The sequence below is a fragment of the Neltuma alba genome, unplaced genomic scaffold (genome assembly GCF_004799145.2).
Source record: "Neltuma alba isolate B1F8T4 unplaced genomic scaffold, ASM479914v2 tig00000105_pilon, whole genome shotgun sequence".
Lineage (NCBI taxonomy): Eukaryota > Viridiplantae > Streptophyta > Magnoliopsida > Fabales > Fabaceae > Neltuma > Neltuma alba.
Window position 1 is genome coordinate 612,511 of NW_021631921.1, and position 25,391 is coordinate 637,901.

General features: G+C 31.9%; 4 protein-coding genes across 5 annotated transcripts; all 4 read right to left on the reverse strand.

The window, feature by feature from the left end:
- Nucleotides 1-944: 944 nt before the first annotated feature.
- On the reverse strand, nucleotides 945-1,872 carry LOC114717537 (uncharacterized). Its single transcript, XM_028903013.1, has 2 exons — nucleotides 1,514-1,872; nucleotides 945-1,266 (listed from the first exon to the last, which is right to left on the reverse strand). The coding sequence occupies exons 1-2, from the start codon at nucleotides 1,837-1,839 to the stop codon at nucleotides 1,245-1,247; spliced, it is 348 nt and encodes a 115-aa protein (XP_028758846.1). The 5' UTR covers nucleotides 1,840-1,872; the 3' UTR covers nucleotides 945-1,244.
- Nucleotides 1,873-1,900: 28 nt separating this feature from the next.
- Nucleotides 1,901-5,573, reverse strand: LOC114738012 (uncharacterized). Its single transcript, XM_028926359.1, has 5 exons — nucleotides 4,769-5,573; nucleotides 3,787-4,247; nucleotides 2,678-3,232; nucleotides 1,954-2,132; nucleotides 1,901-1,922 (listed from the first exon to the last, which is right to left on the reverse strand). The coding sequence occupies exons 1-5, from the start codon at nucleotides 5,571-5,573 to the stop codon at nucleotides 1,901-1,903; spliced, it is 2,022 nt and encodes a 673-aa protein (XP_028782192.1).
- A 25-nt stretch (nucleotides 5,574-5,598) lies between these two features.
- LOC114738934 (probable disease resistance protein At4g27220) lies at nucleotides 5,599-7,239 on the reverse strand. Its single transcript, XM_028927305.1, has one exon. It carries the CDS (start codon nucleotides 7,237-7,239, stop codon nucleotides 5,599-5,601), a length of 1,641 nt encoding a protein of 546 aa, XP_028783138.1.
- A 15,435-nt stretch (nucleotides 7,240-22,674) lies between these two features.
- Nucleotides 22,675-25,381, reverse strand: LOC114744494 (uncharacterized). Of its 2 annotated transcripts, none has more exons than XM_028932755.1 (4): nucleotides 25,116-25,381; nucleotides 24,001-24,744; nucleotides 23,324-23,919; nucleotides 22,675-22,851 (listed from the first exon to the last, which is right to left on the reverse strand). In XM_028932755.1, exons 1-4 carry the CDS (start codon nucleotides 25,347-25,349, stop codon nucleotides 22,812-22,814), a joined length of 1,614 nt encoding a protein of 537 aa, XP_028788588.1. In that variant the 5' UTR covers nucleotides 25,350-25,381; the 3' UTR covers nucleotides 22,675-22,811. The 2 variants fall into 2 exon arrangements, with proteins under 2 accessions (XP_028788588.1, XP_028788528.1); XM_028932695.1 differs by having other exon boundaries at nucleotides 23,324-23,928.
- Between the last annotated feature and the right edge of the window lie 10 nt (nucleotides 25,382-25,391).

Sequence of the window (25,391 nt, forward strand, 5' to 3'; positions counted from 1 at the left end):
TTGTCAAAAGTTAGTGAGAATGAACTGAACAACGCTTCCAAATATTAAATTGTTTTGTGGTTGGATATATGTGTGTATTCGTAAATACTTTCTCTCCCTCGAAAGCTTTAACTTGAGAAGTTACATTGTTATAATATATCCTTTAGCCTGTACATTTTCGCCCACAGCATTTTTCATACTGGGATTGTGTTTGTGTATAGTTGGTAATCTTAGTACTTTTCCTGAGCATGCCTTACATGATCTTATTTTATGTTTATCTTCTCCATCTTTCTATTGGCAAGATTCTCGTCACATGCTAGGTTTCTATATATATGTTTGATGTATTAAATGCCGGTTTAATTACATGTTAACATGTAGTACCTTTAATCCTTAATATAAGAACTAAATAATTTATTTGTAAATATTGTCTTTCTCAAAATACTCTTCTTAATTATATGCATTGTAACTACTTTTGGAGAAAATCCTTTAACATGTACAATTACCTTATGAATTATTTGTGAAGGCAAAATAGATAAATATAGAAAACGAAAGGCATTGAAAGCAAATTTATTAATAATTCCGTACTGACATTGCACCGTTTTACACTTTTACACTTTAGGTAATCAATAAGTTTGGAAAAATAATTTGGAGGCAAATTTATAGCTTAACATTTAATAATAATAATCATCATCATCATCAACTTTATACATAAAAATTTTGTAATATCTGATTCGCTTCAAAATGGATCAGGTTGGGTTTAGAATATCTCATTTTTCAAGGCTATTGAGGTGGTCAAATATTACAAAAGAGAGAATGGCTAAAAATTAAATACGTCATGGTATCTATTAGTTGAAATATTAATACCTTAATAATTAATTATTAATTAATCATCAACTTTTATGTGAGGAGAAGTTTCTAGTTTAAGAATATATTAATTGAAATTTACTCAAAGTGATAATTTTTTCTTAATTAATGTCACTTGGAAATCAAAATCAGCTCAAATATACCTTGTTTTTGCCTTGAATATGGATAGGCACAGGTGTTCGTTGAAACTCTAGAAAGCAGAAAGTATCACTTGTTTGTGTAGACAACAAACCAAAGTGTTCAAAAATAAAAATGAAGCAAATATTAAACATTGTAAGGCAACTATCACAAGCACAATTGCAACTCTTTCGTAATTTAATGCAGGAACAAGAAGCAGACACAATCTCAAAGCATCACCATCGCATTCATATCCTCCTCCGTCATAGTAACAGAAATTATCTTCATCGCAATAACCCCAGCCGACTGTACAAATATGAGAAAACTTTCATGTCAATATTACGTCTTTTCAAAAAGAAAAGACAGTCTTTGTAGGTGTGTGTATACATATATATATATATATATATATAAAGGAAAACTAAGCCTAAGGACCACTAATACTAAATACTCATTATTGCATTTGTAAATTTATATTATTTGAGTATTAAATAATGTATAGATATGTTTTCAGTTGTAAATTCGCCTTATTTGAATGGTAAATATGGATAGTTACCAGCGTATCTGCCTTTCAAGAGCAGCAAGTGTGGTGTTGGAAAAGACAGGGCAATTCTTGACCAGAAAAAATGTGAGGTTTGGAAGTATGTTGTTGATGAAGCCTTCCTCATGGATTTCATGTTCGTCGCAATTATAAAGTCCTTCTAGTTCAGAGCACTCTCCAATCGTCATCTGTCGCAATTGTGGAAGATGATGTTGAGTAGAGGGCAGAGAGGGGAAGAGGCATCTCAACTTTCTGCATCTAAAGACAACAAGAGTTTCAAGTAATGGGAAGCAGAAGGAACTTGAGGATGCATCTGGAAAGTGATGTTCTGATGACATCATTTCCTCCAACTCTTCACATTCTTTAATGCGCAGACTCTTTTTAAACATGGTAGGTTTCTGATCACGGTGCTAGAGAATATACGCTTCAGTTTTCCACAATTAATCACAGCTAACTCCTCAAGATTTTGGAAGATGATGAAAGTGGTATCCTCCCATATGGATATGAGGTTGATTGAATCCTCCACAGACAAATGCTCTACTCTTGAAATCAAGATCATCCCTTTTTCTTCATTTCCAGCCAATGGTTCTTCTCCATTTGATGAAGTTCGAACATTGGAATCTTCGGTTGAAACCTGCGAAAACTACAGTTTCAATTTAAAAAAGACAAATGTTTATTCACATCAATCAAATTTAGTAGTAAAAGTTTTTTTTTGAAGACCTGGATTTAAAAAAGATAAGAAAAGTTGTAAGAATACCGAGCAAACTCCTTGCTGACATACAAATATTTATACATGAATGTATATGATTAAACACACAATTATCCTTTCATTGTCAATTTATTTTTTTGGGTGAAATTTCATAGTCAAAATTTTGATATATGGTTGTACATGAAAATTTAAAAAGAATATCTTCAATGAACATTTAATTTTTTTTTTCAAAAAACAACATGAAATGAAATCACATGTATATTCAATATTTTCATCTATTGTGCTCTGAGACTGAAAGGAAACCTAGTTGTGTACATACATCAACTATTGTTTTTATTCTTCATGTCGTTGAAGGTCTCTTTGTAATTTATAAGTTCCCTATTTAACTTATACAGTTGCAGCTAGCAAAACGATATTATATGATTGTAATCCAATATTAATCAAAGATGATATAGAATATTCGGTCATACCAATATTGTTCCCAATTGTTGAAGAGCTCTTCCCAAACTTGAATCCAAAAATTTGGGGCAGTTGCGTATGCTGATGTGGCTCAGCTGCCCCTGAAACTGCGACCCTTGACAAACACTCATCAAATTTGGCAAATTCGTTAGCCACACTTTCCTCAAGCTTGAAAGCACAATTGTCTCACTGTTGTCGTTGGCATCCTCTGCCCTACTATGTCCAAAAATCACCTCCAATTCCTCACAATCAGATAAGGTTAAGGAAGTCAATTTGGGAAGGCCTTTGTTGACAATAGTGCTCATTGAGAATAGAAACTTCAATTTTTTAATGTGAGTTGCTTCCAAGGAATGAACATATTGGAAGCTCAAAACTTGTGTGGGAACAAGACTTAAGCCGTTGGTTTCTTCTTGCTCTTGACCATCACCAATGACTCGCCAATTGTGTTCTACTATAGGACTTTGAATATCAAGCTCTCCAGCATTTAGAATAGAAAGTGGAAGATTGAGAGCCTCGTTGTTATTATTTAATTGGCTGCCTTTCAACTCATACTCCCTTACAAGTCTCTGCATATAAAAGAGAAAGGGGGGTAATGTATTATAAATTCCTTGGAAATGTCACGAAAAGACAAGAGATCAAAGTAACCAAAATCTTTACACTCTAGATGAGACTGGAGATTGTAATGCATTTAACATAATGTAACTACTTTGTTATGTCAAATGCTTCTTCATGTTTCACTACATTATGTGATTCCTATCGATCAGACTGTAGAGAAATGACATCTTTTATTTGGTATTTAATTTATTGAAGGAGCACAAGTTAACACATGCAATTCACAAATTTGATAGCTTTGATTTGTATGCAGTAGCATTTGTTTTCGAACAAGCTTTTATATGTAGATATGATCTTATGCATGTGAGAAAATAATGAAGATATTATATCGGAGTTCATTACCTTAAATGAACAAAACATTCAGAAAGATAATGAGAACCTTTGTCAAAAATAGAAGCATAAAATATCCACCTAGCGTCAATTTATAATATTGCAGAATAATACATAAACAAGATTTGCAGTATGGAAAATGAAGCATTGAGAAATACAAATGCAGAATATTACTTACCCCTTTAGTCCAATTAATGGTTGCTCTCATAACTGGAAAAAGTTTTGGGCAGCCGTGAACCTTAACTATGCAAGAATCCCTTGTGTGCAACTTAAACCGCTTAAACCCTTGGCAGACATTCACAAGTCTAGGCAAATTATTAAGTTCCACATATTCCATGTTTGGGAATGTAATCTCCCTTTTTTTGTCAATATCATTATCTTCACTATTTGAGCACTTGAAAATTTCTTCCATTTGCGAAGAATCTGATACGATTAGAGTGCATAGTTGTGGAAGCATCAAGGTAGCAGCATTGATCATGAAAGATAAAACAAATTTAAGCTTGTTGCACTTAAATATTTTCAAGCTTTTCAATTTTAGCAGAGAGGATTCAGAAATGGATGGATTCTTTTGAGTCTCTTCATTCCTCGCAAAAATTGCCTCCAACTCCTCACAGTGAGATATGATTACAGAAGTTAACTCTGGAAGACTTTGACAGATATGGGCAGAAAAGACAAACTTCAATCTCGCACAATTTTCTAGAGCTAGTTCTTTAAGGCATTGAAGTGTTGGAATTTGCACTTCATTCCTCAATTGATGACCCTTAAGTTCCTGCAATTCCTTTGTGAAAGGCAAAAAAAGGGGAAGGAATCAAAACCATTAATTATTTCCTAAACAAATTCTATATGTATATTCTTGGATATAGACTTGGTCTGTGATTTTTTTTTTAAAATTAAACCAATAAAGATCGGCCACATGCTTATATAAAAAATGGAGTTCACAATAAGTCAAATATATTTTTTATATAAGAAACTACTAATTTTAACATTTTTTGCAAAACAAATTAAAGAGCAGTTGCGTACCATGTTTGGACAATCCCTCCATTCTATTATTTTTATAAATGGACACCTTGGATGATACCTCTTCGAGCAAATTCCCACAAGATTCGGAAGACTTCTTAGGTTGAGATGTTCCAAAAAAGGAAGCACTAGCTGAGTCTCACCTTGATCCGGCATTGGTTGTTCTTCACCAACATTTTCACCAAACACAACTTCCATCTGAGTAGCATTTATTATGGATAGACGATGTATTTCCAACCTTTGAGCTAAAAAGACTGGGCATACATATTCTAAGTTGCAGCAATCCTCAATAAACAAAATGTTCAGTTTCGGAAGTCTCGCATTCTCCCATGTATCAGCATAACCCTCTCCCTTTATTACATGCTTCAATTCATTGCAACATTCTATTTGAAGCTCCTCTAAAGATAATAGAGTGCAAGCAACAGCTATAGGGACGAGAGACGTCAACATCGGACAAGTGGAAATTTTGAGAAATTTAAGATTGCCTAAGTTGCAATCAGCAGGGAATAAGTGCACCAATTGAGGGCAGTTGAATAAACTTAGTCTTTCCAACTTTTGGAACAACCTAAAAGGAGAAGGACCACAATGTAGTTGTTTAAGATTATCCATATCTTTTAGCACTAGCTCATTCAATCTGGGGACAATCGCATCTTCATAAGGAGTAGTTTTATCAGTGATGCATTCGACCTCTGAACATCTTTCAAGATAGAGTTTGGTTAACTCATTCATGCCTCCTGTGGCTTGGACAATATTAGGCATGAAACTTTTGCCACCTCCCTCAAGCCCGTAAAATTCAACTATTGTTGCTCTTCGTGCAAGATCCTTAATTGTTGCGCTTAACATAGACATATTTAACTGACCTAAGCATAAGGATCTTGTGCCTTGATCATGAAATTCCAAGTACTTGGCATCCCCTCCAATTTCTATGTTGTACCTTCTCAGTTTCATCATAACACTAGGACCCACAAGATATTCATAGCAATTTGCATGTTTTGCGTGTGGAGAATGTTTTGGAGACATACAACTCTTCTAATTGTGAGCAACTTCTTATTGCTTTATAACAACATTCATCTATCCTACAACTTGACAAATCTAACAACTTCAGCTTGTTTAATTTTTCAATTCCATCTGGCATTCTTTCAAAACAACTACTTCGCAAATCAAGAATTTCAAGTTTTCTAAGACTTACCACGAAAGAGATGTCACCAAAATACCAACCTTGCAATTGCAAAGTTCGAAGATTGGACAAGTGTTGAATTGATTGAGGTTGTAGCTCAATCATATGCCAATTCTTGCACATAATAATCAATGCCTTGAGTCCTGTAGAGCCTTTAAATGATGCATGTAATATATCAACAAGTTCCACTGAATGTAACAATAGAAACTCAAGTTTTGGAGCACCCAGTTGAGGCAAAAATTGAAATAATATACCATCATCATACCATGAGGATATAGCATAGCAATCTTTTATAACTTCATCAGAAATCAATTCATTCCATGCTTTTGCATTGTTTACCATAATGGTACTATTCTCTTGCTTTGCTACCCATAAAGCTACATCACGAACCATATCATGCATTTTCACACATTTTCCTTTTCTGAAGTTGACAGAAAACATCAACAATGAAGAGTCAACGAGAACATTTATAGCTGATCGAACTTGGCTCCTTGCTATTTCAAATGAGTCAGCATCTTTGCATAGGCCCAATCCAACTCCATACCTAAAAAGATCTTCAATTTCGATTTCATGATCTTCAGGAAACATAGCACATACTAAGAACAGCAACTTGGCCTCTGTAGTTCTCAAATAATCATAGCTTAGCTTAAGACAAGTAAAAGCTTTATCCTCATCAAGTGGCTTTGAATGTCTCAACCTGTGCAATACCACATTCATCTCATCGGGTCCTTTTCTTCTTAAGCACTTCCCCATGGCCACAATTGCAATGGGTAGTCCCTTACATTCAGCGACAACTTCTTGGGCCACTTTTCTAACACCATCATCTACTCTACCATGAGTTTGAAATAGATCCCAAGCTTCCCCATCTGTTAACAAACCCAAGGAAATTGTTTTCTGGCAATCCATCATAGTACACACGTCTTGACGACGTGTGGTGAGAAGAATTTTACAGTTTCTTGGGCCTTCATCCCTATGGGGATTTCCTATATCCTCAAGGTTCAGCGTATCCCATACATCATCTAATATAATCAAAATTCGTTTGTTTGAACTTTGTAATTTCAATGCAATTCCTCTTGCCCTTCCCACTTCAGTTTCTTCCTCCAATTTGAGTCCTAATAAGTCCGCAATTTCACCTTGAATCTTCATAATATTTGGAGTTTGGGAAACTGTTGCAATTATAACCTCATCACATAGCTTTGATTCTTTGACTTTCTTTCCTACTTCCTTTACCAATGTGGTTTTGCCTGAACCGCCCATCCCCCACAACCCGATCATAGAGCTATCATCATCTCGCAATGCTGCCCATAGTTCATCATGTGCTTTTTTCATTGACTCAAAGAACATAAAACCTTTAGAAGAGTGATACTCTATACCTGGAATACTAACAGGATGAGAAAATGGATTGAAGCGATCACTCTTTGTGTTTAGATCAATCATCCTCTGGGTTGTCTTAGCCAACTTTTTGCAGAGACAATATCTCCTCCAAGTGGGATACCATCGTCGATTACAGCCATTGTTGGCCCTTAGTTCTTCCTCCAATTTCTCCACCTCTGCTATGAGATTCTCTACATCATTCTTCCACTTATCAACCTCACCATCAATCCTCTCGGTCCTGTTGATGGCCTCTTGAACACGTTCCTGTACCCTCCCTTGCTTGAGTATCAGCTCCTCCTTTCTGATCTGAACATTTCTGGTGATTTTTCCGACACAGAACAAATATTGCAGTTGCTGTAAAGTTGGATCCACTAGATATTCAACAAGTTTTGCTGCTACCGACACTCCCACCTCCGCCATTTAGTATTAATAGCAACCTGAAAGGAGAGCCATTCATCATCATCAATTGACTAACTCAAAATTTCATTATGAAGAATCGAAGTGTCTTAATTACATACTTAATGTTTCATGAAGATATCATCAAGATGAAAAGAATGATTTTTTCCCTAATCCAGAGTAAAATGAGAAAGATCAAATGTCTTGGTTCAGCTTTCTTTTTCTAATAACAGGTTTTTTTGGGGCCTCTGCTATGTTCAGATATTAGAGTAACAAAATTTAATGTTTTGTGATCCTACTTTTTCCCCCTTGTAGATTGATGCAAAGGTGAAAGAAAGAAGAAAAAATGTAGCCTGCAATTGACAGCAGCAATTATCAGCATCTAACAAGCTATTTATGCTTTGAGAATTGAGAGACCCATTTTGCAATGAGGGGAAATGTGAAACATATGTTCCCTACACATTATTAGTATTATTATCTTCTGTGTGTATCAATCCTTTTCTAATTTTACTATATGGCTGTAGAATATTTAATTTGATTCAATTATATGACTAAAGTTCGGTAGATGTACTCATTAAGAACAAAGAAATTAGTTAGTTACACTTTTTGAGAAATATATAATATTTTAAAAGATTTCACAATGAAGTACATTCGTCGTAGATGGGACTTTTCAAAAGGGGTTTCAGGTATTTTCATAATTTTTTTGTATTTTACTTAATTTTTTTAATCATAGCTTGATAAATAAAATTTAAAAATTTATTTTTTTAAGTTATCTTCATAACAATAATATCGTTAATTTCATTAATAAAAATGTGAGCATTAAAATTTTAAACATTGACAAAATATTTTCTAATAGTAACATATTAAATTTTTACGAATAATAATGATGACATAAAACATCATTATTTATTGAATCCAACAGTATTAGGGTTAGATGAACAGAAAGATAATTCATAAGATGAGTGAACCAAATTGGAAAAGGATATAACAGATAATTAATTTTCGAAATACATTGATGCAAAATAAAAATTCTGACGTCTCCAAAAAAAAAAAAATCATAAGATTGCCTTTTTATTTTGACTTTTACATTTGGTCCAAAGGCTGCTAGAAAGCAAATAAATAGGGACACGGCGTCCCCAAACGCCTAATATAATAATCAAGTGGAACGCATGATTATATTGCTTTAACTTTTTCAATTTTTATTTCATATTTTGAGGACTATAATCTTGCTCATTTTTAGGGAAAAAACAAAGGCAAACGAAAGAGCACAATATCACCCAAGCCAAGAATCATCAACTCAATTTGTGGAAGCTTATCCGGTATGAGCATCAAAATCTCTTTTTTTTTGCCTCTTTAATTAGTCTTTCATTTTCTGACCAATGTTTTCTATTTGTTATACTTGATTAAGGCCTTATCTGCTATCAGACCCTCAGTTCTCAAAGTATAGATAAAATTAGGTGCTTTCATTTTTTTTCAACTTGGCACTGATCTGATAGCAAAACACAATCTATAACGTAGATTTAGTTACTTTAGTGTCTAAACATAGCTGCAAAATGTTAAAAGATATCTCATACCAAGAAAGTTACAATAATTGGTCTTCTTATTTTTTATCAAGTTTACCGTTCGGTTTGCCTGTATATTTAAGGATGTGTGAGGCAGTAAAAGATGCCATGCAGTATCTTTATGGAATAAAATTTGACTTTCAAATGCGATAAATAATAAATCGATTTGCGCAAACATTTTTGGAAGTAAAAATATGATACACTTTTACATTTTTTACTAGGAATCACAAGTTGGTATGTTATTTTTTTAATCTAAGAATCATTGAACTTTGCCCCTACTTTTATATGAAGCATAGCACATTCTTTAAAACGGCCAAAACTATTATATATCTCTCAGATTGACTGGGGAAACGTCTTCGGTAAATTAATTTATACAAAACTTTCTTTGAAATAAAAATGTGTTGAAAATTTACAGATAAGTCCGAATTATAAAATTAGTTGCCAATAAATCCTATATTCTGCAAATTGTCACAACTCACAAGATGACATGCCCATTGAAAGTGTTTAAATAAATTCAGGAGAGGGATGTTACTTCATACCTGTGATAGATGAAATTACACTTTCAGTCGGGGCTTGGAGATTTTGGAGAGTAATCACAGAATTGCACTGCGATGACCAGATCTGGTAAAATATGTTAGAACTAGTATCTTATGAAATTCCTACATAGTACAGGTGGTAGATGTACTGATTTTTTAACAAGTTCGTTTACTAGTTTGGCAAACAAAAAAGGGCAAATAAATAAAGAAATCATTATTTTGAAAGTGTTCTGACTTGAGTTGACTAGATGCAACTCTTTTTCAATGTTCAACGTATCTTTACTTATATGTAAATGTCTTCTATTTTTCATATAGCTGAAAAAGTGTCTCATCTGCCAAGAATAAGGTTTTTTTTTTTTGGCCAACACATGACAAGGATAAGTTTTTTTTTTTTTTTTTGCCACTCATGCCGAGGATGAGTTGCACTTTGATCCTTAAACAAATTTCAAGTACCTTTAACTAATAAATATTTTAATGAGGGATTTTAGCAATTTTTCTACTTTATTTAATAAATATATAAATGTAAAAGTGTTTGAAGCAAATTGAAAAAAAATGTACTTCAATAAAATAAAATGCATATAAAACATATAAAACTTAGTGATTTGATTCTCTTTCTCTTCTTCAAGCATCCTGAAAATTTTTGAGAGATAATATTAAAATATTTTAATAAAGATAGAACATGTGTGCTTGAAAAATCCTGAAATATTAACTTATTTAATGTAAAGCTATTTTTCTTCCAAGCTCAGTTGCGTACCGTTTCAAAATCAAAATTCTATTCCACGAAGAGCAATCATCTATTGTCTTCATCTTCAAATATGTAACAGCAAGCTGATGATGAAAGAGGTAAATTTGCAGAATCTGAAAAATAAGAAAGATCAATCGTTGTAACTTTCTTGCCATGAGATGTAAACTAATTGTAGCTATTTTTAGACACTAAAGGAGCTATCGACTGTTTTAGATTGCATTTGAAAGAAGAACAAATAACAAATGTAGTCTGTAAGTGACAGCTCCAGAAAATGAAAGACTAATTAACGAGGGTTTGGTTTTCATACCTGAATTCGGTTTGAGATTCTTGGCTTGCAAAGTTTCAAAAACCAGATGAACAGAATTCCACTGCAATCACCAGACTCTTCATGATCTTGGTGAGTCGTCAACTTGGTTGGAAATCATAGTGCTCTTTCTTTCCCTCTCTAAAATAGAAAACAGTGATCGGAAAATGAAAAACTTGGAGGCAAAGAAAATGAGATTTTCATATGAGAGAATTTCAATAAACTCGGGTCGTCAGCTCGGTTGGAGCTAGGAGGTGATAAGGCTCTTTCTTTGTCCTTTCTAATGGACCCCAAAATATGAAATCAAAGTTGATAAAGTTGAAGAAATCAGTGCGTTCCAGTTAACTGCTGGTACGAGTTTGTAATTCTTCTGATATTTACTTTTCTCAAGGTACAATTCTCTGAAATTTCAGAATTCTTATTTTGCATTTACTTGTATGAAAAATTAATTACTTTCCTTATGTCGTTTTCAAAAGTTACATGAATGAAAGTGTGTGAGGGTCTGAGAGAGACTCCTAATGCAAAGAAAAGCTATTACAAAAAATTACTCCTTCCTCTGCTTATTACAACACATAATATTTTTATATCAAACATCCTTATAATTTCTATGAAATAAATTTTTAATTTTCATCAACTAAATTACTTCGAGTAATCAATCGCTTCAAATCTTGGCCTCCATCAAACAAGTTGCTCAGCTTTACAACTGCAAAGACAATATTATAATGAGATTATCTTGAAAGGACATCACCTTTCTTTGTTAAATACTCTCTCATTTAGAGTAGTAGTAGCCATGCTTCGCTCTTTGTATTATCTAAATTTTCTCATTTTTATTTCACTTCAGTTCTATACTTGCTAGAATACTATCTTTTATTTTTATTATTTGATCATTTTTCCACGCAAAAAAAAAAAACTCTAATCAATCCGCAAGAGAGCACCGAAGTTTCTATCTTATCTTCTTTGGGACCGAAAGCGTGTGGCTATTATTATAGTTATATAAGGTGACTGAAAAGATCAAGATGTGCAATTCTCTTCTCATTGGACTTTTTTATTTAAGAGCATAAATAAATAAAACAATAAAATTAAAATCAATTTAGATAAGATATATACTAATTTACTCCTCCAGTCCTTAATATATGAACTAATTGTGGAGTTGATATTGGTCCGATATGTAATATTTATTTCACATATTTATTAATTTTTTCTCAAATTAACGCTATTGATATTTTTCAAATAATAATTGTGCAAGAGTGGGAGGAAGAGAATTAAGAAAGATGCTTAGGGTCTTTTAGAAATAACATATCACATTAAATAATTTAACTAATATTCTTAATCTATTCAAATTAGTTAATTAAGTCTTATATTAAGAATCATAGGAGTATTTTAAATGGGTCTTTCTTGAAGGGACTGCGTTGGGTGATTAATTTCAGAAGTTATTCTAAGTAATTTCTAATTATCATGACCAAACCTAAAATATTTTAAAACGACCTTTATAAATTTAAAATAGCATTCATAATCAATTTGGAAGACAAGATCTTGTAGCTCCCTAGAAAGATACCCAAACATCCATATAAATCATTCTAAAATCAATTATAAACCCCAAATCAAACATCTTTACAGTGCCTATTTGGATTAAATTTATAATTGACCATATATGGCAAAATATTTGTTTTGCTAAAATTATTCATAATGGTAAAATATGGTTTTGAACTAAAATATTGGTGAACCATAATCTTTTTAAAGGAGTTTCTGATAACCAATTGTCATAAATCGTAATTCAATAAAACCGATTTTATAAATTAATTTTATCTAGAGTCTATTATTCTGTCCGTTAACCCTTACCTATACACTGAATCAAAGGAAAATGTACCTAAAGGCATTAAATCCAAATTGAAAAGGTAGAAGGCAAAAAAAAAAAAAAAAAGGGGGGTTCCAACCAATTATTGTTGGTTTCCTTTTTCTTTTTTGACCCAAAATAAGCAATATGTAATTGATTAAGAAATTGGGAGTTTCTTTTGGAAGCTGCGGACCACATATTTAGTTGAAGACTTGAGGTTGACTTTTTTTCCCCTGCATGCATCCAGTATCTCATGCTAGCCTCTTGTCATGGGAAACTCTACTAGTCCATACTAATATGAATTAGGGGGATGTGAAACCCTTATGGTTGCTACCTCCATCATCGAGGTTCAACATTGTTGCCTTCGCATCTTAAACTCAAGATTTTTTATTAAACTGAAACAATCTCCTAACTAGTTGATCCAAAGGCGGTTTACTTTGATTTTTCATTTGTTGATTAATGACTTATGCTTTGGCTGTTGAAATTGAACTTGGGAATGAACTTGTGTTACCTCAAAGTGTTAATATATTTCAGTTCATTGTTCCTCTTAATATTCTTTCTGGTTTATCTATAATTCGTTCACATTATGTTGGTGCATATATTAAGGGAGAGCAACTTTAATACTGCCTCCGTCTCTTTTTATAAGTAACAACTATCATATCTTTTTCTCTTCAAATATAAGCAATATTTGCCAGTTATCTTAAATTTTTGTAGCAAATGTCCTATTTTGATCTCATTAATTACTTATTTTAATACTCAATATATTTATCATCTCATTTCCCAAATCATCATCTCTCTCTATCACTCATTTTCTCTCTTTCATAATCCTCTTTGTTAATAATTTTCTTATTCTCTCTCGTATACTCTCTCTCCCACATAAATAAGAATATTTTAGAGAAAGAACTTTTAATTTCTACACATATATTGTTTTTATCCAATTTTAACTAACTTTTTTTATTCATATGATGGAGTCCACTGTTATTTATAAAAAGGGACGGAAGGAGTACTAATTTGTTGCGTTAGAGTTTTTGTCATGATCAAAGAGGGGCAAAAATATTTGATTCTCATGTTTTGATGATTATAAATTAGAACTCGGAGAAGATTGTTTTTCAAAAAAAAAATATAGTCTCAATAAAGTCCATGCATTTTCATAAACTGGAAAGTTAAATTTTTATCAAGATATAATTTTGTACAGTCTCGATATTCATTCAATAAAAGTAAAAACGTAATTAAGAATCATATAATACTAATACTCGATAAGGATATTCTAACAACCACACCATAATTCCTAAAATCATATTAATTAATTCAAATGACAATTATGTGTCCTTGCCTTTGTTCTGTGGTAAAAACTTTTTTCAAAAAGAAAAAAAAATTCGAACACTTTTCTTGTATTGAACTTCGCAAACTGTGTATTTTCCTTATCCAACTCTATCAATCCTCGTTGGACCACAAGAAGTTGTTATCTTATCTTCTTTGGGACTGAAAGCATGTGGCAGTTGTTATAGCTCTCATAAGTTTAATATATGAAAAGATCAAGATGTGCAATTATATATATATATTGCAAAATGTGCAAAATGTTGGTTTTGTTGAACATATCCAAACACCTCTTAATTCTAAAATCTATTTTTGAGCTGAAATATTTGTTTAATTGTAAGGTCTTTAAAGGAGCTCCTGTGTCAATTGTAATAAATTAATCGTATAAATAATAATTCATTTTTTTTATAAATCATTTTTATCAAAACCCTTTATTTCAGTGGTTAATCCAAACACACACTAAATCAAAGATAAACATGTATCTAAAATATTGTTGTCAAACTCACATATTGACTCCATAAATTTAACATTTTTATATTTTTAACTTACATAATTATGTCAACTTTGTCATAAACTTGTGCTTTTCATAAATTAAGTTAAACTCATGAGTTGACTTTTCAAGTTTATCATTTTTATAAAGTTAAACGAGTCAAGTATTTATTGATAAAGATGAGCTAGTAAACTCAGATCTTATGAGTTCATGATCCAAGTTCACAAATTAAGTTTATATTTTTATCATAAGTTATCTTAAACTTATGAGTTTCACAACCGCACAGTAAATATGCGTTGAAAAAAGTCAAAGAAATAACACGTTGCAGCTAATTATTGTTAGTGTCTCCTTTTACTAGATCCAAAATACACAATATGTAATTCCTTCCCTACTCCACAAAGATGAATAAATTTGGACAGAGAACTTATGAACCACATAATTGAAGTTGCCTTTCCTAGCAATCCGACTACCACGAACCAGTCATTGTTGCATCTTTTATGTCTTTGATTTTTCATTTGTTTGGTGTTGTTGGGCTGTTCTTGTAACTTTGGATGCCCTTCACAGTCCATGATGCGCATAAGTCAACCACTTTTCTTGTGCCCAACTTAAAGAAGGATCAACTCTAGGCCCAAAGCCAGCCCAACTCGAGTAGAGCCCTAACATGTACAAGAGCGAGAGGGTGTGGTCCTCGTTTTGAGCATGAAACTATGTCCAAATGAGGGATATTGGGTTTAACTGTTTTTCCACCCTTGGGGATTTAGCCCAAGCTCATATAGAGTTTCGCAATCTATTTAAAAATAAATAAAATTGAGAATTTTTTGATAGAAAAAATTTTAGGTTATAGTTGGGTACTAATAACTTACCAGGACAAGGGTATACTTTCAAGTTCAAAGAGTGCTTATAGATATACTTATAAATTACTTTCAAGTTCAAAGAGTGCTTATAGATATACTTATAAATTACTCACTAATAAGGCCCTCACAAATTTGAACTTATAAACTTATGGATTATAAGCCAATATTTCTTTGATAATGCATTTTAGGAAGTAGGAAGCACGAACATTACCCAAAAAAAAAATGATTTCTGTTGAAAATTTTACTTTTAGCGGTGACCATAAATGTCGCTGCTGAAAGTAATGCTTTTTAGCATCATCACTAAAAATCAATTTTCAAAAGTGAGACTTTCAAAAGCAACTCCTAATATCGCTACTAAAAATTGTCACCACTAAAAAAAGCTTTTAGCAATGACTCAACATGTCCACTGAAAGCACCTTTCAGTGATGACATTTTTTGTCATCACTAAAAGGAGTTGCTGTTGAAAATCTATTTTAACTTTTTATTATTATTTCAAGTTTTTTATAAAAAAATCATATTTAGGCAATAACTTTGTTTATTAATATGGTTTGTTATGACAAAAGAAAGTATTTTTACATTTTATTGTGTGTGAAAGAGAAGGAGAGGGTTACAGAAATAATATGATGTGTGAGAGTAAGAGAGAGAGAAGGATAAAGGAATGAGTGTATATAAAAGTGAGATATTATAATTATGTGTGTGTGAGAGTTAAATAATCATGATAAAATTTATAATTAAATTTTATTATTTTTTATATACTATTTTCATATTTCATAATTATAAATATAAATATTGAAATAAATAATACAATAGCTTAAATAATTAGAAATAAAAATATATAACAAATAATATTGTATGAATTATATTTTTTTAATGCAAGATGGATATTATAAATAAATATTTTAATCAATTAAGAAAATCAAATACGAATATTTACTAATAGTATATTATTTAATAATATTTAATATAATACCCAACGACACTTTCAATGACAACTTTTTTTACCACTGCTAAAAGGTAGTTTTTTAATATTTTATTACTATTATATATATTTGATTTTACAATGATTATTAACAAATTCATTCCATCTCAATAACAAGACAAAGGGACGCAAAAGGACAAGGCCAGGAGTTCGAACTATTGAAAGGCCATATTTATGGTGATAATATCCAGTTGGTGACGTGACGCATCAAGGTGTGGACACGTGGCATAGGCAAGGTGGCAAGTGAAGTGGTGACACTTGGCGACCGACCGGTGGTCGATGGCCAACTGGTGATGATGTTGTGGTGGTCAACGATGGTTCTAATTTCTCCAGTGACACTTTCAGCAACGACTTAAGTCTACCACTGAAAGGGTCTTCAACGACGACACAGAAGGGTCATTCAGTAGTGACTTTTGTGTCGCTGTTGAAAGGGTCTTCAATGGTGACTTTTGGGTTGTCGCCGAAACTATACTTTCAACAACAACTCTTTTTGTCACAGCTCATAAGTTTCATTGATAGTCACTATGGCAACGACTTGGTTGTTGTCACTAAAAGTTTTCAACAGCAACTCCTTGACTTTCAGCAAGTCGTTGTTGAAAGTCAATTTTTTTTTTGGTAGTGCAAGTAGGAGCAAATACTTCACCTTTCGTAAGTTGCAAGTAATAAAGTTTTTACAGGTTAAAAGAAAAAGAGTAATATAGTCTGTGTGGTTGGCATGAACTAATGAACTGTCGGTCACTAAAAGTTGCCCTATCTATCCGAACTTAGTCCCAAATTTAGGCATAATGGCATATACCTTTAATACTATTTCTGGTTCTAATTATAAGAGCTAGTTGACTAATTTGAGGATATTAAGGAAATAAGTTAAGTTAGTTATTTGTAATAAATAGGTATTGTCTTTCCTAAAATATCTTTGTTAATCAAGTTTATTAGTTAGAACTATTATTATTAGAGGGACTACCTTGGAAAAATATATAAATATAGGAGACAAAGTGGATTGGGATCTTATAATTATGATCAAAATAAAAATTAAATGAGGTCTTATATTAAAGACAGGAGGTAGTATTATTATTAAAACATTATTATGTACTCCTATCATGTCTCATAATTTATAATCTATCTAAATGAAATAATTTGAATCAAATACATCAAACCGTGTTTTTTTTTCTTCTGTTGGCGAGAAAAATCAAATGGAGTTTGAACCCTCCCGCCAAAAAAAAAAACAAGAAAAAAACAAGAAAAAAAAACAAAAGATTTTCGATCCTTAATATAAAAGCCAGTTAATTAATTTAAGGAGATTATGAAAATTTCTTAAGTTAATTATTTATAATAAATAGGTTTTATCTTCTCTAAAATACTCTTGCTAATCATGTGTATTAGTTAGAATTGTCATGTGATGGAACTTTTAACATGTGTAATTATTACAAGGATTACTTTGAAGAAAAAAATAAATAAATTTGACAAACAAAGTAGATTGGGTTCTTATATTTAAAATCAAATTAAATATCAAACTAACTCCTTATATTAAGGATTATAAATAGTATTTTTGAATACGTACCGTCTCACAATTTTCTTGAGGATGAAATACTATGGGGCAAAAATTCCTTTACCTCTATATATTATTATATTAATTTTTGGTTGGATCAAGTGTTGAACATGATACAGCTCTATCGACTACAATCTGCAAGGCTAATTCTCATAATATTGTCATTTTTATTCGAATTAATTAAAGAGTTCTTTCTCTTTAATTAATCTTTCCCTCCCATACGAGTGAATATGAGAGTTTTCTGTGTTTACCATGTCAACCTGGTAATTACTATATGCTGCTCTATTATTATTAGTTTTTAATGTAAGATCCCGTTAACTAATTTGAGAACATTAAGAAAGTTATTAAATTACTTTAAACTATATATATTTGTCATCTTTCTCTAAGCTAGTTGATCTTACTTATAAATTACTATATAATCTAATAATCTACATAAGTATTTTAAAGATATCATATAACATATGCTATAATTAAGTAATTTAATAATTTTCTTAATTTCTCCAAGTTAATTAGTTGGGTCTTATATATATTAAGGACGGGGGTAGTATATCTATCACGTTGTATTAGAGAACATTGCCAGTCTTTGCGTATTGATTTCTGTTCAGCATTTTATTTGTCAAAACTTAATGAAAAAGAACGGAACTACGCTTCCAAATTTTTACTTGTTTTACAGTTGGATATATGTGTGTGTATGACTGTATTCTAAATTCTTTTTCTCCCTCAAAAGTTTTAACCTAAGAAGTTAAAATGTTATAATATCCTTTAGCTTGTAGATTTTCACCCACAGCATTTCTCGCATTAAGATTGTTTCGCATGCTAGGCTTCCATATGTATGTTGGATGTACTAATTGCCAATTTTATTACATACTACCTCCGGTCCTAATTATAAGAGCCAATTGACTAATTTAAGGAGATTAAGGAAGTAAGTTGAGTTAGTTATATGTCTTAAATAAGTGTTGTTTTTTCTAAAATATCATTGTTAATCAAGTGTATTGACTAGAACTATCATTATTAGAAGGGCTACTTTGAAAAAAAAAAGTATAAATATGAGAGACAAAGTGGATTGGAATCTTATATTTAGGACCAAAATAAAAGTCAAATAGGGTCTTATATTAAGGATCGGAGGTAGTATATGTTAACATGTAGTGCCTTGGATGTTTAATATAAAACCTAGATAACTAATTTATGAATATTAAAAAAATTAGTTAAGTTAGTTATTTATAATAAATGGATACTCTTATTCAAAATATCCTTATTAATTATGTATATTGTAACTACTTTTGGTAAAAATCCTTTAACATATGCAATTACTATATGAATTATTTGGAAAAAATAGATAAATATAAAGTACAAAATTGATTAAGTTCTTATATTTAACAATTAGAACCAAAATGAATTTCTAACTAGGTTTTATAATGGGGGCACATTCGATACTTATCATAATGATGAGCATAGAGTGCTCATCTTAATATAGACCATCCAGATCAATTTTAAATGGTTTAAATTGAATTTAAATTTTTTATATATTTTATTTATTTTTTATTTTAATAGATACAAAATCTAAAATAAAGATAATTTTATAATAACACTTCTTTAAAAAATAAATTGATTATTGATAAAATTACATATTAAACCTGGACCATTCATATCAAATTTTGAATGGTTTAAATTGCATTACAGTAATAAGCACACAGTGCTCATGATTGTGCTGAATTAAAACTCGTCCGAGATAGTAACATTTCTAAGTATTGAGAAATATATGCTCTGAAGCTTGCGTGATTGTATTCCCTTCCTTTTGTCGTTCATGTAATATTTATATGTCTCAGGTTTACAATGGAGGGAATCCTTTATTGATGCCTAATGGCACTAAGATGATCTAACCATGTGTGTGTGTGTCTCCATCTTGTACTTGAATTACCTTGACAATGATGAAGAACTATGGCAGCTAAAATCCTGATCAAAATGCAGTTATAGAATAAAAAATGACAAAGCCATTACTCATGAACTCGTAATGGGATGATAGTTATCAAACTTAGCTGTGGCCAATGATATATTAAACATCAGAGGATTGTGAACGATTCCGGCAGGTACAGCGCCGCTAGAAGACGAGCTCTGGTATGATCGTGTTGAAGCTTCGAGGCTGATGGAGAAGATATTTGTTCGTGAAACAATTGAGAGAAAAGGGTAATTCTGGGGGGGAAAGTTCATTGTTTTGTTTAGAGAAAAGGGTAATGCATATATAAATGTTTAAAAGTAAATTATGTTTATATTTACGAGCTATGAACTAATTTAATTATATAATTTTATAAAAATATACAATCAATTTGCATTCAGTCTAGTTTAATTTAGGCTAAAGTGGATTTAATCCTTTGACTTTTGACTTTACAAGGAGTTTTAATCAATGTTTTAAAAGCCAAGCCGAATGTCCACCCGGAAAAAGCAGCGGGTCATGCTTTAACTGGTTGGATCGATTCAACCGTTTGGTTGGACCGGTAGCTTAATAATTAAAAAATATATATATACCCATATGATAAAATAGTCATATAGGTATAAGAAATAAAATATCATATTATTTTTTTAAAAAAAATTAAGAAACACTTAAATATCTCAATTTTATAATGAGTTAACAAGCTCATATAATATACCTCACAAAATTATTGAAAATAATAAAAACATAAATAAAATAAGAAATGAGAAATAACTCAATAAAACAAACATATATAGATAGAAATTTGAAATTAAAAAAAGAAAAAGTAAAACGATTCCTAGGTAAACGTGTGGGATGGTTGCAAGCATTAAATGAAAGTTATTACTTCTACCGCACTCGAGCAAACCATCGGCATAATCTTGTTTTCGCATCTGAACCCTCTATTCTTTTAGGATATTGTAGCTTTCGTTTTCCGCGTTCAGGGCTGTCGTAGCTAGCAACGTTGGTGGATTCGGATGCTTTGAGGTTGTGTTTTTTTCCCCTTTATATCATCTTCTTCCATCTTCTCGTTTCTTTCTTGATCTCCTATTTTTCTTCTTCTTCTTCTTCTTTTTTCTTCTTCCTTCTTCGGCTCACAATTGAGTAAAAGATTCAGGCAGTCTGGCTTTTGCAAAACCGTCCCGGTTTTCGGGCTAACACCGGCTTCCGGCCCAAATGCCGGCTTAAAGCGGCTCGAAACGGTTTAACTAGCAAGGCAGGTGAATTATGTTAACCAAGCCAGATGGCATTCCGGTCACCGGCCGGACCGGTTCGACTGTCCGGTCCGGTCCGGCTTTTAAAACGCTGGTTTTAATTTAGTCTCTTAATTTTAAAAAGTATATTTTAGTCTTTTAACCTTAAAATTATTAAAAAAAAATGATGATATTAAAATCTTGAATATTGATAAAATATTCGTAATTGCTAATATATAGAGTTTAATTTTTAAAATGACCAAAAATTATCATTTAAGCCTAACAATTTTAGGATTAAAAGACTAAATTTTAATTTAAAAAAATTGAAAAATGTAGAGAGAAATGGGTTGGCTGGTCATCATATATATATATATATATATCTATATATATATATTGCCATCAATGCACATATAAATAATGGAACATGCATGCCATAATATATGTTTTAAACCTAATTTAAGAGATTTAAGTGTCTAGGGGCCCAATAAGAGATCCACGGGCTTATTTCACCCAAAAAAGGTGATCCACGGGCTTAGTAATGGGCCGACGGATCATGCAAATGCCCACACAAGAATGAAAAGTGCTGCTTCCGAACCGAGGCATTTGAAGGTCAAAAGAAAAAATGTAGTAGGCAAAATATCTCAGAAAGAAACATGCTAAGGAAACAACTCAGTCTGCAAGTCATAAGATTTAGAAAACTTGCCTTTTTCTTAATCAATGCCACTTTAAAATAAACATAATTTTAAATGTTATGCCTTCTTTTACTTGCAATTGGAAGGTTGCAAGTTTTATTCTGCTTATAACCTTAAATGGCTAGTGTCTACTCCTTTGTTTTTTTAAATAAAAAAAGAAACTTTTCTAAAGCATACTTTTATGGTTCTCTAGACAAAACTATTCTAACACAAAGATGGTCACTCCATTTTTAAGTCAAGGGACTAACAAGGGAGTGGACAACTTGCTTCTTCATATAATTCGCGTTTGAGAATATGATGAGTGAACGAATATCTCTTTAAATAAATTTAAAAAAAAAAAAGATCAGACCATTCGGTTCAACAAGGAAATTGACGAACCAGTTTGGTTTAGACATTAAATTGGATAGGAGTTGAACTAAAATCGAACTGATCAAACTAGTGAAAACCCATGTGAACCAGTTTGAATGATTATATTGCTGTTGGTTCTATTTTTTTTCATTCAGCTCCTAATATCTCAGTCACTATAAATTTGAATGAATTTTAATGATGATTTTGGGATCAATGAATAATAATTTTAGTTATTAAAAAATTGTAAAAATCAAAATTATCGATATTGTTATACTTTATTATTATTACAATTAAATTATTGTTATATTTTCTTGTATTTTGTTATTAGTGATTATTAATGTTGTTGTATTTTATTACTTTCACTTAAATTTTGTTATTTTAACACGACCGGTTTAATTCCCAATTGATTCCGGTCTTATCAATTGACCTTTAAACCATTACCTCAACTGGTTTAATATCTGCTTTGATTTTTTGTTCCTTGCTTTAAATTCATTTCTCCTTATTTTCTTTATTAAACTTAAATTTGAAAGTAACATTAATTAAATCCAATAATATTCATGCAGGCAAAATTTTTTAATAATATTTATAGTCTAAACTCAATCTACTAAGGCTGTTCAATCAAAAAAAAAATCTGTGGAAATTTTATTAATTCATTGATTTGTAAGAAGCATTGACATGTTATTCGATTCATCATTTTTCAGATCATTTCGGCTTAAATAAAAATGATTTGTGCATGTAGACAACAAAAAACCAAAGCACTTAAATAAAAATGAGACAAATGAATATCCCTTCTGCAATGTTGACTGTATGCAATGCATCTTGAAGTGATAAATAGAAGCAACTGGTACAAATTATATGCCATCATCATCGTCGTCACCACCAAAATCTGTATCTTCGTTTTGTCGCCGCTTGACTGTAAAGAATATGAGAAATAAAGACACTATCAAAATCAATTTGCAGTAGACATTTACCAGAGTACAGAAAGAATGAATCTGAGCAAAACATGCAGCATGTGTTAAAATAAACGTTTAATTTTGTTGTTCTTCCAAAAATTGTATATCAATTACTATCTCTGATACAAAATGTAAGACTTAATTTGTAATGTAATCTTTATATTTAGAACTGGACATAGTACATCTTTTGAGAAGAAAGAGGATCACAGAGGAGGCAATATATAAATAAGGAAACATTAGGCCTAAGTTCCCATTTTAAAGAATAAATTGTATTACAAAATAGATCTTATATTAAGGACTAGAGAAGTATAAAACTTTAGTAAGGTGTGCTATGCCAAAATTTCTAAGTTGAGCAATTAAAGAATATAATACCAGTAAAGAAAATAAGAAATTCTTAATATGGGTAGGTGTGGATAGTATAAATGTGCGTACCTTTGAAGAGCAGAAAGTGTGATTTTGGAGAAGATGGGGCAATCCTTAACATGAAGATCTATCAGCTCTGGAAGTATGTTGTTGTAAAACCCTTCTTCTTGGATTTCTAGTTTGCAACTGCAAAGTCCCTTTAGTTGAGAGCACTCTTTAATCCTTAGATATTTCAACTGTGGAAGAGGTTGAGAAGAGGTCAAAGAGGGGAAGAGCCATTTCAACTTTCTGCATCTAAAGACAACTAGAGTGTGAAGTTGTGGGAAGCAGAAAGAATTTGGAAAGTGATGATGCTCTTCTTCTGATGACATTATTTCCTCCATCTCCTCACATTCTTCAATGCTTAGATACTCCAAACATGGGAGGCTTCTGATCATGGTGCTAGAGAAGATGCACTTCAATTTTCTACATCCACTCAGACATAACTGCTTAAGATTTTGGAACATGAAAAAACTGGGACCCTCCCATACATATATGAGGTCATTTGAATCCTCCAAAGACAAGTACTCTGCGCTTGAGATCAACATCATCCCTTTTTCTTCATTTACAGGCAATTGTTTTTCTGCATTTGATGATGTTTGAACATTTGAATCTTCTGTTAAAACCTGCAAGAACTACATTTTCAATTAAAAAAGACAAAAAGAAATCCGGTATAGCTAAATATAATACAGAATATTGATTCATACTGATATTATTGCCAATTGTTGAAGGGCCCTTCCCAAACTTGAATCCACAAATCTGGGGCAGTTGTGTATGTTGATGTTGCTTAACTGCCCTTGAAACTCTGACCCTTCACAAACACTAATCAAATTTGGCAAATTTCTTAGTTCTATCATCCTCAAGCTTGAAAGCACAGTTGTCTCACCATAGCTGGCATCCTTTTCACTACCATGTCCAAAAATTGCCTCTAATTGATTAGCCTCACTTATCCACAAAGAGTCTAGTTGTGGAAGACTAATAGTCATGGACATAGAGAAGAGTCTTTTGAGCTTGTTGCACCTCTCAACCACCAACTGTCTTAATTCTGGGAAGCAAACTTGAACATTGGACATGATTTGATGTTCCTTATTTTCAGCAATTATTTCCTCCAATTCCTCACAATCAGCTAAGGTCAGGGAAGTCAACTTGGGAAGGCTGTTGTGGACGAAAGTGCTCATTGAGAACAAAAACTTCAACTTTTTACTATGAGTTACTTTTAAGGAACAAAGATATTGGAAGCTCAAAACTTGTGTGGGAACAAGACCTCCTAGCATTTGTTGCTCTGAGTTGTTGGTTTCTTCTTGCTCATAATCACCCATGACTCGCCACCGGTGTTCAACTCTAGGAGCTTGACTATCAAGCTCTCTAGGATTTAGAACAGAAAGAGGATGATTGAGAGCCTCGTTATTATTTAATTGGCTGTCTTTCAACACATATTTCCTTACAAGTCCCTGCACATAACATACAAGTGAAAGGTATCGTGAGAAAAATTCGTATCGTATTTGCATTGGCAGCACTGAAGTAGTCACAAGTTGATAAACTAAACCAGATTTCATATGGTTTGTTCCCTGCATAATAGTACATTCGATGTAGATTACAAAAAGAAAATAAAACGCATGTGAAAATTGATACATGTGAAGAACTACAAAGGAATATTGTATTAAATGTAGGATCATTTGTTTCCAAAGCAGCTTTCGTATGTAGATTTCAAGTGCATATGCATGTGAAAGGAATGAATGAATTAGACCGGAGTAGCGAACAGAACATTACAACAACCAAAAAAAAAAAAAAAGGAGAAACACAAATACAGAATATTACATACCTCTTTTGTCCAGTCAATAGTTGCCCTCTTAATTGGCATGAGTTTTGGGCAGTCATGAACCTCAACTCTGCAAAACTCCCCTGTGTGCAACTTAAAGTTAAACCCTTGGCTGATCATATTAACAAGTCTTGGCAAGTTCTTAAGCTCCATATGTTTCATGCTTGGTAATGTGAGCTCCCTTTCACTGTCAATGTCATGATGTTCAATATTTGAGCACTTGAAAATTTCTTCCATTTGAGAACAATTTGATATGATTAGAGTGCTTAGTTGAGGCAG

Bases quoted from the DNA above. Each gene is read 5' to 3' on its own strand.
- LOC114717537 (XM_028903013.1), bottom strand. From the start codon at position 1,839: ATGATGTCATCAGAACATCACTTTCCAGATGCATCCTCAAGTTCCTTC. The intron at 1,267-1,513 runs GTAACTATCCAT...ATATTTGTACAG, and splicing joins CTTGAAAGGCAGATACGCTG to TCGGCTGGGGTTATTGCGAT.
- LOC114738012 (XM_028926359.1), bottom strand. From the start codon at position 5,573: ATGAAACTGAGAAGGTACAACATAGAAATTGGAGGGGATGCCAAGTAC. The intron at 3,233-3,786 runs GTAAGTAATATT...TTTTATATGCAG, and splicing joins CCATTAATTGGACTAAAGGG to AGACTTGTAAGGGAGTATGA. The intron at 2,133-2,677 runs GTATGACCGAAT...TAGTTTTCGCAG, and splicing joins AACAATTGGGAACAATATTG to GTTTCAACCGAAGATTCCAA.
- LOC114738934 (XM_028927305.1), bottom strand. From the start codon at position 7,239: ATGATTGATCTAAACACAAAGAGTGATCGCTTCAATCCATTTTCTCAT.
- LOC114744494 (XM_028932695.1), bottom strand. From the start codon at position 25,349: ATGGAAGAAATTTTCAAGTGCTCAAATATTGAACATCATGACATTGAC. The intron at 24,745-25,115 runs GTATGTAATATT...TGTTATGTGCAG, and splicing joins CTATTGACTGGACAAAAGAG to GGACTTGTAAGGAAATATGT. The intron at 22,852-23,323 runs GTACGCACATTT...TATTCTTTACAG, and splicing joins ACACTTTCTGCTCTTCAAAG to TCAAGCGGCGACAAAACGAA.